General features: G+C 41.2%; 1 protein-coding gene across 1 annotated transcript in view; it reads left to right on the forward strand.

The window, feature by feature from the left end:
* Positions 1 to 591: 591 nt before the first annotated feature.
* Positions 592 to 16762, forward strand: part of RAPGEF2 (Rap guanine nucleotide exchange factor 2) — a 307928-nt gene continuing 291757 nt past the window's right edge. The window contains exon 1 of the mRNA XM_045019477.1: positions 592 to 1156. Within this exon, the coding sequence (XP_044875412.1) occupies positions 1088 to 1156 (69 nt within the window). The 5' untranslated portion in view covers positions 592 to 1087. The remainder of the gene's footprint in view (positions 1157 to 16762) is intronic.

Here is a 16762-nt window from a genome sequence, read left to right on the forward strand (position 1 = left end):
TTGCAATGTCCTCCGCATTGGGCCATAACTTAAATCCATCTATGAAATGAATATGATGCAGAGTCTGGCAATCTGCTTCTATAGCTGGTTATGCCACATTACAATCCTCTGAATAGGTACCTGCACCTTTCACCTGTTGGTTTACCAAGTTAAGGTGTTGATTTTGCGGTATAAACCCTAGTGGCCTTAGTCCTGTCTTTGCCAGAGATGGCCTCTCGCCCCATGGGGACTGGTGGCTGCTCGTAGGGGCACTAGGCTTTGACGCCTGCCCCGCATCTCGCGGCCGAGAGGTGGCCGTACAGCTTCCCTCCTGGTCTGTGTGTCCTGTGGGAGGGAGGGCAGGGCTCCGGGGTGCTGAGAGCAGTGCCCAGGTGCGAGGGGGCTGAGCTGGGGGGACGGTACAGCTGTCTGGTAACCCCCTAACAATAGCGGGCGGCGCCCGGCGGGCACGGCAGGGACGTGTCAGCCGAGCCGAGCCCAGCCGGGCCGGGGGGCGGGAGCTGGGCGCGGCCCCTCCCCGAGCGCTGCTGAGCCGCTGGCCGCCGGTGTGGCTCGCTCCTCACCATGGTTGCAGCAGCACAAAGCCGCCAGCGCAGGAGGCCGCTCCCCCCCTGAGAGCCCGGCCCCGCCCGCGCCGAGCCAGCCACCTCCCCGCGCCCAGCCGGGAGCGCAGCCCCGCAGCCCCCGGCAGCCCGGATGGGAGGCGCCGGCGGGGATGCAGCAGCCGCGGAACTGGACGGCGGAGCCCAGTAGAGTAGGAGCCGGGAGCCGCCGCCTGGCGCCAGGACCGCGGGAGCCCCCGGGCCGCTCTCCCCGCTGCCGGCCGGGCTTGGCCGGGCGGCGGCGCTGCTGAGTCCCGGTGTTTCACCCCAGCGGCCGCGAGCCCGGAGCCGGGCCGGAGCAGCGAGAGGCCGCGCCCGCCGCGCAGCGACAGGAGCCGGGACCCCGGCGGGACCGAGCCCCGCTCTCCCGCCGCGCGCCGCCTGGGCCGGGGCTCGGCGCAGCTTCCGACCCCGCTCCGCGGCCGGAGCCGAGGCAGGAGGCGGCGGGGCCGGGGCGCTGCAGCCCGGGGCAGAGAAGGGGCGAGATGGCGTCGTACGTGGATAACAGCTTCCGCCAGGCGGTGATGAAAAACCCGGCGGAGAGGAGCCCCCAGGTACCCGTTTGCTCTTCCCACCCCCTTGTTCCTTCCTCCCAGCGGCCCGGAGGGGAGCCCCGGTACTCCCTGTCCCCCCCAGCGGCCCTGCTCCCTCGCTCCCGCAGACTGCCCCAGAGGGGACCCCCCGCGCCCTGGACCTACCCCGCACTGTCCCAACCTCCCAGGTATCGGCTGGAGAAGAGCCCCTACAGCCTTTGTTTATTCGCTCCCCTTTCAAGAGGAGCCTAATCTCGGGTACCTACCCCCATTGTTTCCCCTGCCCAGAAGCCCCAAGGTACATGCAGGCACGACTTGATCTGTGCCCCCTGGGTACCTCACACACAGGGGCAACAGGTAACTATTTTCCTATACGTGCTTCCAGGTACCAGAGTGCAGTTTTCCTTATTCACCCTCCACTCACCCCGACCAGAGCCCCCGGATAACGAGTCCTCCGTTTGCCAACATTTCCTATAGCTGCTACTTGTTTATCTCTTGTTTGTCTCACACACATATCGCAAACATTTCATCTGTTTCCAGTACTCCTTTCTCGATCTGTGCGTACGCACACTAGCTAATCTGTTTTCAGACATCTCTAATCCCCTTTTCCACTCACGGGCTGGAGGAACAGTCCTATTAATTCACAACCAGCACTAGTTTTAGGATTTCTCTTCCTCTCCCCCCCCCCTCGTAGTGTTGTTACTTTTTGGGGCTCACATCCCCTTAGTCTGTCCTTCCATTCCCACCAGCTCTTTCTTTGCCTAAAATTGGGCAGAGAACCCATCTGTGTGGTCAGACAGCAGCAGAGTCGGTGGGAGGGGGGCACCTCTTTGGCTGTGAGTTTCATAAATCCTGAAAGCTGACTCTGTGGGAAACACTCAGATTTAGTAACTCCTGCTATGTTTTCCTCTTTTCCTTTTGAAAAGTGTTTGTTTTAAAAGAAAACACTATTTTGTTAATAGAAACTTTGAATACCATAGTGTGCACATAGGAGTGCATGATACAACATATTCATTGTTATACAAACTTTACTCAGCCAAAATGTTGATGTATAGGATTGCTAGCTCATGGAAAGAGAAGGAAATATTTTGAATACATTTTTTTCATATTGCACAATGGAGTGGCCTTTTATATTGTTGGCCATTGATTAACTGAGGTTATGTATCTGTCTTGCATCCGAAGAAGTGGGTATTCACCCACGAAAGCTCATGCTGCAAAACGTCTGTTAGTCTATAAGGTGCCACAGGATTCTTTGCTGCTAACACAAGTACAGTAGTTTAATTCTGGAATTGAATTAACTTTGTACATCTATAGCTCATTACAGCATTACTGGCCCATACATTTATAGGAGAGGTGAGTGTGGTATTTTTGGCAAATCTATCCTCCCCAAAATAGGGTGAAATCTTACACAGTAGTATGGGAGAAGGATTTTTGAAATACTTGAATCAGGCTTTACTTGGGGTGGGGTTGTGTGTGTGTATGTGTGGGATAAATAAAAATTGATGCAGTCATTTGCTCCTGCAGGATTGAAAGCACCCAGGGCTTTATAAACATTAGAGAGAGAAGGGTAAGAAAATGTGTAAAAATGTTTTGACCGTTAATTGTTTTTTTAAAATCACGTCAAGGTGAGTGAGTTCTTTCTGCTTTGGAGTGGTGACTGGATGCTATTGCTGCCAACCATCTAAACACAAATAAGCTTTATGCTGATCCCTATGTCAAGCTGTAGTTCAGTAGCTAATGATTCAAGGAGTTATTTTGCTCATTAGTTGCAGTGCCATCTGTCCTGTTTTCTAAAGATTTGTCCTGTTTCTCTCAGATCTCAGTGTGTCCTGATCTTAGTGAGGGGCTTTATTTTTAATTACCATGATTATGCCAGTTTTCTGATTGGCTGTTGACATTTTAAATTGGGGGCGAGGAAAGAACTTTGACTTTTTAGGCAGCATCCAGAATTCCTTCCTCCTACTTCAGATAAGTCATTGTGGATACATTGTGGATATTTTTCATCCTGGTGTTTGTGACAAAGTCAGATCACATATGGAAAAGTATGGCACATATATATGTGTATCACAGTTAGAAAAGATGGTCCTGCTTTTATGAAAAAACATAGAGAAAATTATCTCATTCTAGAACAAATTCCTTTTATTATGTTGAAGATAAAGTTGTGTTCCTGTGTCCTTGCTTGACCTTTACAAATGTCTATTATAGTACTTGCCTTAAATGTTGGCACCAGTATGAAATCCTCTAGGTATCAAAGTAGCACATAGTTACTGAAAAGTTAGATTTGGAAACAGAGTGCTGTTATTTCAGAAGGATACTATTTGTTAACGTAGCAAGATCCCTTGTTCTGGGAGAAGCTTAAATTCCAGTAATGGGAGTCAGACAGGGATGTCAGAGATCTTGGGAGAAGATTATAAAAAGACTGTCAGTTGGTCAGCAGCAGGGATATTGGCAGTTGCTCAGAAATCAGTCAGTCAGGTAGTGGGCCTTCAAACCAGCCTGTGAGAGACAAAACTTCCACTGTGACAGTCGTATATCTGTGCCAAATAAAGTGAACTGTTAAACTTTCCGGTGTCCCTGCCAATCTGTTTTTTTAAAAAACAAAACAAAAGAGTAAGAAATGACGCAGTGAAGACACTAGCATGAATGCAGGGGGTAGAGCCAGTGTGAAGAACGCAGTGTAGAACGCTAAATCCAGAACACTGGGATTGTATTAACGCTGCAAAACTTCAGGTATCGGTACACCAAAAGCCTACTGTAGCAGTCTACACAGAAAGAAACCCTAAATCCATTAGGCTCTGACTGGCCAAAATAGTTAACAAATAAGACCAGATCTATGGGAAACATGCTGCGTTGGCAGTGCTGGAAGTCTTTGAGGCTGGTGATCAAATGTCCTTATTATTGCTTCTGGGGAGAAGGCTTGAAAGAGGAAAATTCCTTTATACTTTTTAGAATGTATAATGTATATATATTTTTTGAGATTTAGATGTTTAAACTCATTTTCTTTAACAGTAGTTGTGAGGCAAAGGCTTATATTTTGAAAATTTACACCTTCATTTTCATCTGTTTTTTTCTGAATTGAGTGGATTGAGGTTTTTTATTTTTTTTTAAAATCATTTATATATTCTTTTTCTTTCTGAGAAGGAATTACTTCAGTTTAATCTTAGGGCAGACAATGTGGCGGTGAGTAAGCTTCTTTCTTGAATACTTTGCAGTTAACAAGCAAAACTTTGAAAAGCAGTATTTTTATCAAGCCATAAAGGCCTTGGTCTTTTGCTTTTTGTCTTCCCTAAATAATAATCCAGATTTTCCCAGCAAGGTAGTCATTTCATTTTGTTTTGAGGAATCTTCAGATATTCTTAAGTGGCATGATTCTGACTGTTATGAAAAAGGGTTGGGAGGAGAATGTACACTCTTATATTGACAGAAATGTGCATAGTCAAGGAAGCATCTGTAAGTCATGTTTCTTTGTTCCCTTCACTGCTTATTGAATATATTTCTGTTTTAACAAGAGTTCTCTATATGTGACCAGCTTCTCATCCTTATTCTGTGACGTTTGTAATTCTGCATTTGATATTAGTGTTTTGTCCTCAATTGTGATGTAAATTTACTATAATGACTTCGTTGTGAGTTGAAATGAGAACAGAGGACTGACTGCAGGATAGCAAGCCCTTGTTTGAACACACAGCTTTGATGATTATTATATATGATTAAATTATGAAGGGGAGGAATCAGTGAAATCTTGTTAGTACTTTTCCCTAGTGCAGAAGTCCTTTTCTAATTTGGACAGATTTTAAAAGGTCCTTTCAGAGCATTGCTTCGGAGATTATTGCAGAAAAATCTTTCACTTAATATTGTGCGAGAGTGTCCTTGCTTATGCAGTGGGTATTCAAAGCCTACCTGAACTATTCTAGTCAATGGAGTGTTGTATCCTAATTCACAAAGAAGCTTAGAAAATAATAAAACCCAAAATGCATATGGCCAGTTGTTTTACATGTGCGTTATTCATTGTGTGTATTGTATAACATAACTCTTATGTAATTGCTTTATTAAGCTATTCATGTTGTTTTCTTTGAAGACTTAAATAGAAAGTTTGGTCACCAAACAAGTTAGTTAAACCTCTAAATGTTAATGAATTACAAACAGATTTATGCCCCTAAGCTTTATGTAATGAAGTGATTTTTTTTCAAACCCTTTTTATATTGTGGCTTTGAGCCTTTTGAAAACAATTTCTTAATGGTTTAATAGTTAAGTAAAACTAGTTGAGTGAAATATTATGCTGTCTGCAGCTTACTGTGAAGAATAAAAGTCCTCTTTAAAAAGAACTTGAAACCTAAACTACTTGGTTTTTACATTACCATTTCTATATGATACATGAACTGATGAGTAGAGTGGTCAGATGTAAATTGTTAATTTTTGCATAATTTTACTTAAATCACCTACAGTAAGATTAGAGCTGTGGGAAGAACTTGATACAAATAATTCCTAAACCCATGGACAAGTTGCTAAAGCACTCTTCTGGAATTTGTCAGTCTGGTACATTCAACAAATTCAGTACTAGAATAATTAGTAGCAGAGGAGTGGCATTAGCAATATGCTTAATGTTGAAAGGGGAGGGTTATCTAGTTACCGATAGCTCAATACTAGTGACATCTGTTAATGTCAGAATACCTCAAGAGAGGATGCCTCTGTTTGGCAGATATTCCATTGCCAAGTATTTGAGGGAAACAATGGTTTAACTATAGGAGGTACCTATATTTGTTCTAATTAAATTTTCAGCATGTTCTCCAGTAGCATTGTTTATGGAATACAGCATTCTTTTATCTGGTAACTGATGAAAGAGTTTAATTGTGTGAGAACTCATTAATAGAGGACAGGCATGAACATTCACTTCTTGATCTAGCATTAAGTTGCTGAATCGTTCCAAATGAGTGTAAAGCTGTTTGTAGTGCTACATGGTCATAGAAAACAAGTGTTTCAAATGGTATTGTATGTGGTACTTGGTTAAAAGGACAAGGTCCGATATATTTTTAAAATGCAGATCTCTTAGCCATCTTATAAATGCATTTGAAGATTAAAACTAATTTTTTAAAAAAGCATTTTTTATTTTGCTGTCTACTTTTTGCATTTAGCTTGGACAATAACAATATGCAAATACAACTGTTGTTAATTTTACTTTCAGGTTCTTCTGCACTAGCAACATGCTGTGAGGTTTGGGTTGCAAATACCTCAGGAGAATGTTTATGTTAAAATGTATTTTTAACCATCTTTAAATGCACATGGGCAGTTGGAAACGAAGAGAGCCAGCCCAATGAGCAGCAATGTAACGTTTTAGATTTGGGAACCCCTAATGTAAGACATTAAGTGTTACACTTCTCTTTTTCAGAATAAAAATGCAGAGTAATTTGTAAAAAGGAAAAAAAGCTAAACTGTAATTGACATAAATATTTATAACATGAGTATCTTTAGTCCTGGACAGGTGAAACACTGATCCCATTATTATTTAGCCTGGCCTGATGCACTTGCAAACTTCCAATCCTGTCCAATGGAAGAATGAGAAATGCAGTGGTTTCACTTACATGATATGTACTTCAAAATCTCTGAACTGGATACAATAAAACTAAAGCAAAAAAAGCTTGTTTATAAAGATTTCTGGGCTTATACTTCATGCCACTCTGAAACTAGTAAAAAGTTAATATGGATCAAATAAAATATTCTTTCAATAAATGGCTTTTGTCAACTTTTAGTAATAGTGGCAGTTGTAACTAAAATTTGTGAGATTATTAGCGCTTTGATATTTGGGCTTGGTTGGCAGGGCTTGAAAAACTTGCCATGCACTTGCCTGCTGAAGGACTAAACCACCTTTTTATTGTATTTTATTGGAGCCCAGAGGGTCAGGAACTGGCCCTGTGGAGCTAACTGATATTCAGATTCATGGGAAGATGAAGTCTTTGTCCTGAAGTGCTTAGAATTAAATTTAAGACCAGACCTAATAAGTGGGTGTAATAAATACGAGGAAAGGGAGGATAAGGAGAATAGTGATAAGGTTACATAGGTTAGCTATGTGCACAACTTGATGATTCCAAGACATTTCTAATAGGCAGAGCTTGTAGCAATGTCTGTGGTTAAGATTGTCTTACACTTCCACTTCCATTACATGTTAACTGCTCTGAAAATTGTGTTGGGGGGAAAATAGGTAGCTCTTGTCAATGTAATGTTTTTCCCCAAGTTTCTTTGAAAAGTCCTAGCATCTCAAGACTGTGAGACAAATATTTGAGGTTTCGCAAGAGGATGTTCCTTGGGATAGGAGAAGTGGCTAGTGCTGCTTGTGGTCTCTGAAAATCACCAGTTGCAAACGTTCAGAGCTAGTTAAAAGTTGTCTGCTAAATCCCTGAACACCCCACCTGCTCTGAGCATGTGTCAGCCCCCAATTCCTCCTTATGTGATAACCACAATGTGCATGCTCCCAGGCACAGAAGAAGACCCCTGGAAGAGTAGTGGGGGGTGGGGCAAGGCAGGGGTTAAAGTAAAAAGAATCTGAGGCCACGTCTACACTACTACTTATATTGGCAAAACTTATGTCGTTCAGGGGTGTGGGGAAAAAACAAAACAAAAAAACCCAAACCGGCATAAGTGGTAGTTTGTATAGTGCTATGTTGACTTAAATGTGTTAAGGTTGCAAAGACAACCAGTCAAAAGTTAGAAAATCCTGCCCCCTTATGTGTATACAAGATGATAGTTTTTAAGTACATGATGGCATATTATGATTCATGCCTCATCGAGTGTATAGATGTGTAGTGCCCAGTAAGCGAGACAGTGGTTTAGTATGTGTTTTTTATACCTATCATTCAATGTCTGACCCACACTGTTCAAAGCCTGCACTGAATATGGAATTTTTATTTGTGGGTTTTTGTGTTATGTGATGGTAGCATCTGAGCGCCTCAAATATTAATTAATTTATTTTCACAAAACCTCAGTGAGGCAGTGATATACTGATTGTCGCTATTTTAGAGATTTACAACAGACACAAAAATATTAAGGACAAAACTTGCAAAAGCGTACACTAATTTCAGGTGCCTTCATGACTGGGTGCTGAGCATCTGCAGCTCCATTTGACTTCAGAAGCAGTTGCCAGTGTTCAGCTTTTCAGAAAATTGGGCAGCAGATATCTCAAATTGGGTTCCCAGAAAATGAGAATACAGTTAGTGGCCACTTCAAATTTTTTTAGCCAACATCATACAGAAGTCTCTGGCAGACCAATGATAAAAGCCAGTTTTCTTGAGGTCCCAGTCCAGAGCCCTACCACAAAACAATCCTTTTTCCTGCAGTCCTCTGCCCCATGCCCTATGCACCCTTAAACTTTTCCATTGAATGGGACATCGGTCCTGTAGAAAAAAATTGCATGTGATCTTGAAATCAAAGATTGTCATGCGTACACATGAGGGCAGAACCAAGTTTATATACCCAACCTTAGTCCTGGTATTTGCCAGCTTCAGAATGTTTGACTTCGTAGCTTTAACAATGTCATTTTTAAGTGTGTTTTTTCCCCTATGGAATTTTGAGTTTTTAAAAAATAAATCTGAGAAATGGACATTCCACCCAGTACAACTTCAGCAACCCCACATGTATAGCAACCCCTCATATACACATCACAAACTGCAGTTTGATCTAAAGAAGAAACTCCATTAGCTAAGACAGTAGTGAGTTGTTGTCCTCTATTTGTCCCGGTCAATGGAGGACGTTGTAGTGCACGCTTTAAGTAGCCTACTAGCAACTGTTTGCCAGATAGCAGTATAATCCTAGGAATCAGGATTATAGGGTTTTATTGATGGCTGTGGAGAAAGATGTGTGGTCTAGTGATTAAAGCAAGGGACTAAGAGTAAAATCCTAGGTGCCAGTTGCTTAGTGATGCTTTGCATACTTATATAGTGCTTATTCATCTGTAAGGCTCAAAGCACTTTGTGAACATGGGTACGCTGGAGCAGTTCAGTTTTTCATACACAATAGTCATGTGCATAGATTTAGCATATTCATTCTGAGAGGAAGTATGTAATTGAATGGATGAGTCTTGGGCTTTATTTTCTGTCCTACCCAGTATGATCTTGTGAAAAAATTTTCAGATTTAGTTACCTTATATATAAAATGGAGGGGGGAAATATCTGAGAAAGTAGGAAAATATGGGTGAGGCTTTACCCAAGGCGGGTTGTGGTGTACCTACATTACTATTCTTTGTAACACTAGCCTTCTTTGAGAAGGTAACAGATGATTTCAGTAAGGCATTTGATACGGTTCCACATGGGGAATTATTAGCTAAATTGGAAAAGATGGGGATCAATTTGAAAATTGAAAGGTCGATAAGGAACTGGTTAAAGAGGAGACTATAACGGGTCATACTGAAAGGTGAATTGTCAGGCTGGGAGGAGGTTACTAGTGGAGTTCCTCAGGGATTGGTTTTGGGACCAATCTTATTTAATCTTTTTATTACTGACCTTGGCACAAAAAGCGGGAATGTGCTAATAAAGTTTGTGGATGACACGAAGCTGGGAGGTATTGCCAATACAGAGAGGGACTGGGATATCCTACAGGAAGATCTGGATGACCTTGTAAACTGGAGTAATAGTAATAGGATGAAATTTAATAGTGAAAAGTGCAAGGTCATGCATTTAGGGATTAATAACAAGAATTTTTGTTATAAACTATACATCACTTGGAAGTAACAGAGGAGGAGAAGGACCTCGGAGTATTGGCTGATCACAGGATGACTATGAGCCACCAATGTGATATGGCTGTGGAAAAAAGCTAATGCGGTCTTGGTATGCATCAGGTGAGGTATTTCCAGCAGAGATAAGGAGGTGTTAGTACCATTATACAAGGCTCTGGTGAGACCTTATCTGGAATATTGTGTGCAGTTTTGGTCTCCCATGTTTAAGAAGGATGAATTCAAACTGGAACAGGTACAGAAAAGGGCTATTAGGATGATCTGAGGAATGGAAAATCTGTCTTATGAAAGAAGACTCAAAGAGCTTGGCTTGTTTAGCCTAACCAAAAGAAGGCTGAGGGGAGATATGATTGCTCTCTATAAATACCGTATATCAGAAGGATAAATACCAGGGAGGGAGAGGAATTATTTAAGCTCAGTACCAATGTGGTCACAAGAACAAATGGATATAAACTGGCCATCAGGAAGTTTAGACTTGAAATTAGATGAAGGTTTCTAACCATCAGAGGAGTGAAGTTCTGGAATAGCCTTCCAAGGGGAGCAGTGGAGGCAACAGACATATCTGGCTTCAAGACTAAGCTTGATAAGTTTATGGAAGGGATGGTATGATGAGATAGTCAAAGATCAATGAACTGCCAAAATTAGGCTATTAGCGGTAAATATGCCCAATGGCCTGTGATGGGACACTAGATAGGGTGGGATCTGAGTTACTACAGAGAATTCTTTCCTGGGTGTCTGGCTGGTGAGTCTTGCCCACATGTTCACAGCTTAGCTGATTGCCATATTTGGGGTTGGGAAGGAATTTTCCTCCAGGGCAGATTGGCAGAGGCCCTGGGGGTTTTTCGCCTTCCTCTGCAGCGTGAGGCATGGGTCACTTGCTGGAGGATTCTCTGCACCTTGAAGTCTTTAAACCACAAGTTGAGGACTTCAGTAGCTCAGACATAGGTCAGGGGTTTGTAACAAGAGTGGGTGGGTGAGATTCCGTGGCCTGCATTGTGCAGGAGGTCAGACTAGAAGATCCTAATGGTCCCTTCTGACCTTAAAGTCTATGAGTCTGTGAGTGAAAGAGAAGGTTAGAACTCATGCTCCTCCTATTTCCTAGGTTGGTATATGAAAATTCCCTTAGGATACTCTGAAGGAATGTTGCCACCACCATTCCAGCTTGAACTGTAACTGCATTTGTTGGAGATGGAGTCTGTGTGGTCTGGGAGTATGCTCTGCATAGTTGGAATACTCAAAATGAAGAATTACTGTCTAAATTCTATGGCATACACAAAATGGTGATTTTCGTCTGGCTTACAACTTGGCCAAATTTGAACATAATTTTATAGGAAACATTGCATCTCAGCGCTGTCTGCCTGCCAGACTTCAGCTTCCTACTTCAAACCTCTCAGGACACCAAAAGTTTTGTGTTAAAAAAAAAATTGTCAAAACTCCCTATTTTTCACTAACATTGCTCTTGGAAATGCCCCCCAAAATCAACCTGAGATAGAGACCAAGCATGCAAAACTTTTTTTTTTTCCTCCTTAATGGTTAGTTTGACAAAACTAGAAGTGAAAACCAAGTTTTCATGGAAAATGTTAGAACAACCTTAATTATAAATGTCTACTCTGCTTATAATGACCCACACTTGCCTTTTATTTCACATTGTCATTTCCTGTAAGAATCATAGGAGGAAGTTTGTCTTAAAATCACTCCTCTACATCAAATACTTCATTAGACTAGTTCAAGGAGAGTGTTCAATGCTTAATAGTCAGCATGGAAGAACATGGGAAGGTTTTTCTAGGAACCATGAACAAACAGGTGGCTGAGGCTGGTATCAGGGGCCTGGGGGAAGTGCTCAGAAAGATAGAGAATTTATGTAGCGTCCCATATGATGGGGCCTCAACTTGGATGGTGGATTGGCAAGACTACTCAAAATATCAACAGGGTCTTGCATAGAGGAGGAGGGAGCTAGAAGTGGTCTACCAGGGGTTGGGATTGTGGGTGTGAATTAGTGAAGAGGGGAAGTTAGTGTTGGTTGACCAGGAAGCTGATGGAAGTGAAAGAGAGAATGAATTTGTAGCAGAGCATGGTTGTGGTACTTTTTCCAGAGGGTTCCACTGGCATGTGAAAGAGAGTTGGAAGGCAGGAAGACAAGAGTGGGGGCCCGATAGATTTTTGAAGAGGTCCAGGGTGATGGAGATTGTGGAGCAGGAGGAATCAGCAATTGAGTCATCAGAGCACAAGAAAAGAGAGTATGGAAGAGATGGTACAGAGAGGCAAAAGTCATTGCTATGAATGGGCTGGAGACTGGAGAGGCATGAGGTCCACATGTGGAAAATATGATAGGAAAATGCTTGGATGGGTTAGTGTGTGTGTGTGTGTCTGTGTGTAGTGAGGAGAGCAGAGTTGAAGGGATTTGTTCAGAGTAGAAGTGGAGGTTGGAATTGGAATGGGAAAGAAGCAGCCTTTTTGGGGGGATAAACTAGAACAAATATAAAATCACTAGTGGGATCTTGAGACAGCAGTCTGCTGAAAAGTCTAATTCCTTCCTGACATGTTATTCCTAGTTGGTGAGTGCAGTCCCTGGACCAGGGCCGGCTTTAGGGCGATTCACCCGATTCCCGCGAATCGGGCCAGCCCCTCCACCGACGTGCCGCCGAAGGCACCGGCAGCCAGTTGAGCTGCCGCCGAAGTCCTGCCGCTGTCTTCGGCAGCAGCTCTTTGAAATCGGGCCCTACAGTGCCTAAAGCTGGCCCTGCCCTGGACACTGCTTTGGGGTTTTATCTTCAGCATCAGCCACTATCAACATGGCTATTAGGTGTCTTATAAACTTGAAACTCTATGCCTTCATATCTTCTGGAAGGGAGAAAGAGCCTTTCTTTTGCCTCATCTGTCCTTCATATCTTCCTGACTGCTGTGAGGAGGTTGAGATTCAGTTATTCTGCCAATTTGTCTTTTGGTGCGGTCCTCCCCTATGAGTAGTGGTCCAGTTCCTTCCTCTACTGATAGTTTTCTCCAAGCTGCAGCAGTATGAAATTAACACGATTCCTGACAGTTTCACTGCTTCCCATAGTGCCCTCAGTAGCAGCAGTGAACTTTACTTTTCTTCTTGTTAAAGCTATGAGCAGCAGCAGCATGACAGAGGAGCTGTCAGTAGATTCAGACACATTTAAAGTTAGCAGTAAGGAACTTTTGAAACCCACCTTCCCTTCCTGCTCTTGCACTGATCTCTAATATAGGTGGCCTCAGGAGCGAGCAGTTTGTATTTACCAGGCTACAAGCCCAGGAAGCAGCTCATCAGCCCAAGTTTTTTATGTTTGCTATCTCAACTTGCATCTCAGATTTGGGAGCATGTGTCCCTACCCACAGAAGTAGCAATGAACACCCCCATCCCTCCAAACAGCATGAACCTTCTGGTGAGCAAGGGGAGTGAGTGAACAACCAATAGAAGGAAAATCTGAGTAAAAAGGGAGAGAAAACAAGACTGGAGTGATGATGGGACAGGAGAAGAGAGAACTGCAGCACAAAAAGGTTGTTGTAGTACCATTGTATTACTGAGACAGCAGTTGGAATCTCAGTATCAAGACTCATGCTGGAATGATAAATTTGTAGTAGTAGTGGAAAAATCAGTTCTGGGCAGAAGAAATTACCAGTTTTCATGCCTGTCTGCTGATAGAACTAGCAATGGAGAAAAATCATAATCTGTTTAATATTTTTTTGCTCACTGTGGGAATAAAATTGAAGCTTGATGCAAGTAAATGGCATAATGCTTACTGCAGCACACTTTTGTATGTTTTTTTCCTCCATTGACAAACATCAGCTCTTGATATTTGTTATGAATCTGTTTTAAAAAAAGAAGTGTATGTAGGCTTCTGTACCAAACGTTACCTAGCAAGTACATTTATTCATCTGCTTAGAATAGCTTTAAATCCTTTTTCAGAAAAGGTAGTCTTCTAAGCCTATTATAAAATCCAGTGGATGAACTGGTTGTAACAACTACTGTTCTCAACTTCCAGAACTCTTATAAGCTGTCTGCTCAGGTGAATTATTGGTAAGTGATCTCTGCTCATTTTACCAATGGCTTGGTCCCTATAATTTAGGTTTTCATAACTCACTTTTCTAGGGTAAAAGTGCAAGTCTCTGTTCAGTTGATAGCTCTTAAAGCCATCATACATACACTGAACAGTCATTGTAAGAACTTAAAATTACTTTTAATAAGATAAATCATTTTCTGTAATATATAGTATCTTGTCCCTGAGAGAAAAGTATTGCAAACATGAAAGTAATTTTTATTTTCTCTTGGTTGTACTGGGGAACTCTTTCCTATAGAAGACATCCCCATTTTGGTACGTTACTAGCTGAAGAAAAGTTCTGTTAATGATTTTTAATCATCTAGAACTAATGTTAATTCATGGCAAGGGAGTAGAAATAGTCTTTGAAAATGGAAGGTGAGTATGCAAACCATATGTATTCTTTAGTTTGTATCATGACCATGAATTTTTACTATAATTTAATTTTTGTTTTAATATTCTAGGTTTTAAAAAAGTATTTATAATATTGCATGTTAATAACATTGAAATGGGAAGTGGAGGACCATTTGTCATTTGAAGTTCTAGAAGTCAAAAGTTCTTGTCACCTACCCATTTTGTCTACCCTATGTTTCATACTGTTTCAGACATCCTGAATGTGAACTGATTAATGCTACTTACTCAACTATAGGTGATGGAAATTTGCTTTTTAAAAAAGAAAGCTTGTATTCTGCAGAATGTGTGTGTGTTGTCATGTCATATGCTCTTGTCAAAAATGCCAGTTGTATAACTGCATAACTGAAAAATATAATTCTATAACTTTCTCATTTCAGAATTTTGGGAAATGTACATGTGTAAAAATGAAAATGAATTCGTGTTCATGAATCTTCAAAAAGTTTACAATAAATCAATGTTCAGATGTACAGTAAATGACTGTAAAAAAGTTCCCAATAATTTATTAATGTGAAAATTGGGGACTCTTTGTCATGTAAAAATAATTCTGAACCTACACCTTTAAAAATATGATAAAAATCTACTATACAAATTCTGGTCAATAGTTTCATCTAAGAAGGTGTGTGTGTGTGTGTATTCTTGTCATTATAATGGAATTCTGGTTATGCCCTTAACTATGGATGGGTGTTGGGTGCCTCTTTAGCATAATGTCTTAGCCTGATTCAGCTGTTCCTGCCCAGGTAAAATTCCAGTTGACTTTACAGGAAACTTCCTCACAAAAGAAGTGAAGGACCAGATGACTAGGTGGTAATGCAGTTGTGGTTTTTTTAGAGTGAGGTTAAAATATATATTTTTACCATCTCTTCACAGAAAATATAAACAGTGGTCAATATAGTCTGAAGGTGTGCTGTTCCCAAACATAGCCTGAGCAGAGTGAAAGTGAGTCGATGAATGGCAATTTCACTGCTGTCCAAAGCGTTCTGAACAGCAATAGTAATGATGAACAGTCTCTCTTTAATTTCACTTTTTCATTGGACAAATCATTAGAGAAGAGTGCTCTCAAAGCAAGTTCATTTTTGTATTTTCAGAAGGATAAACTTTTATGTTTTCTCAAGAATCATCTAGTCCATCAGTGTTTGAACCAACTGTCATCATGGGTGGAAAGCAAGGAAACTTGGTTTGCAATATATTTTTGACTCAGAAGGCACCCATGTGCACTAGTGATGGGCATCTAATAAATACTTGTAGTAATTATATATGATTTTAATATAATATAATCTATACTGTGTTAGAAGGTCTATGATAGACATCTATTGACACTGATTAAAACAATTAAAATATGTAGGGTGTAGACATACTAGAGTTGTGTATATCTCATAGCCAAGTTCCTTGTTCATTTTAGTGTTTACAGGTATTTTTAAAAATAGAAAAGTAGTAGTAGTAAGTTGGAAGATTTTTGTTTTGTTTTGTAAATGTACCACATAACGTCTTTTGTAGGCTGTGCTAAAGGGAGCAAAATGATCCTGTTCCCCAATGGGATTTTCATAGCTAAATGGTGTCCCTATTTGTTCTGTTGTCTCTACGTATTCTTTCCTTTGTATTTTTTTTTCCGAAGTAGCAGCATATCATCTTGACAAGAAGTCTCTCTCACTTTGAAACTAAAAGGCTGTAGTTCAGACTTTGATTTTAAAGACTAATTGTAGATGTTCAGTTTTAAAATAGCCCTGAAGACCAAAACAAAGACTTGGGGGAGGGGGGAAAATGTGCTACTGTGAATATTTGAAGTCCTATTGTCCATTATTCTCAGTGAAGAAGGAATGTTATGTGCAGATGATGAAAGATATGGGAAAATTAATAGATTTTAGGGGTAGCAAGTTAGTATACCTTTCTTGTAGTTCTCTGAAAGTAGCTGTTACAATGAAGGACCAAAGCTGTTACAGTATGGCAATATTTTTTCAGAAGCATTTTGTCCTTGAAAAATCTGTTTTTCAGCTAAATGAAAATAGTGTAATTTGAGTGAAATACTGCAAGATTACTTATTGTTGAGGAATTTCATAAAACTTGGAGAGGGCTTACTAATGAAGTAAATATAAATATGGAGGATGTGAGTATTATTACAGAAGACATATGACAGAGTTCTCAGACATACAAATATTCTGTACATGCTTGTCTGAGAATTACTGTTGTGGAAGGAATTTTTGTAATGGGTATTAGTTCTAACGTCTTCTCTCATCAGGATCCTGCGTTGGTGAGAGAGAGACTGAGAAGGAGGTAGCAGTATCTTGGCATATAGCGTGTTGGGTGGATCTGGTATCTGTGTAATGACATCACAAGTGAATGATACTTTTCTGTTCCAGATTGGACCTTGTCTGATATTGTCTGCTCCCCCACTACTCTGTTCTGCAGTAAGTGAAAAACAGCTACTTGCTGTGCAGAGGTGAGAAA

Source organism: Mauremys mutica, chromosome 5 (assembly GCF_020497125.1).
Source record: "Mauremys mutica isolate MM-2020 ecotype Southern chromosome 5, ASM2049712v1, whole genome shotgun sequence".
Lineage (NCBI taxonomy): Eukaryota > Metazoa > Chordata > Testudines > Geoemydidae > Mauremys > Mauremys mutica.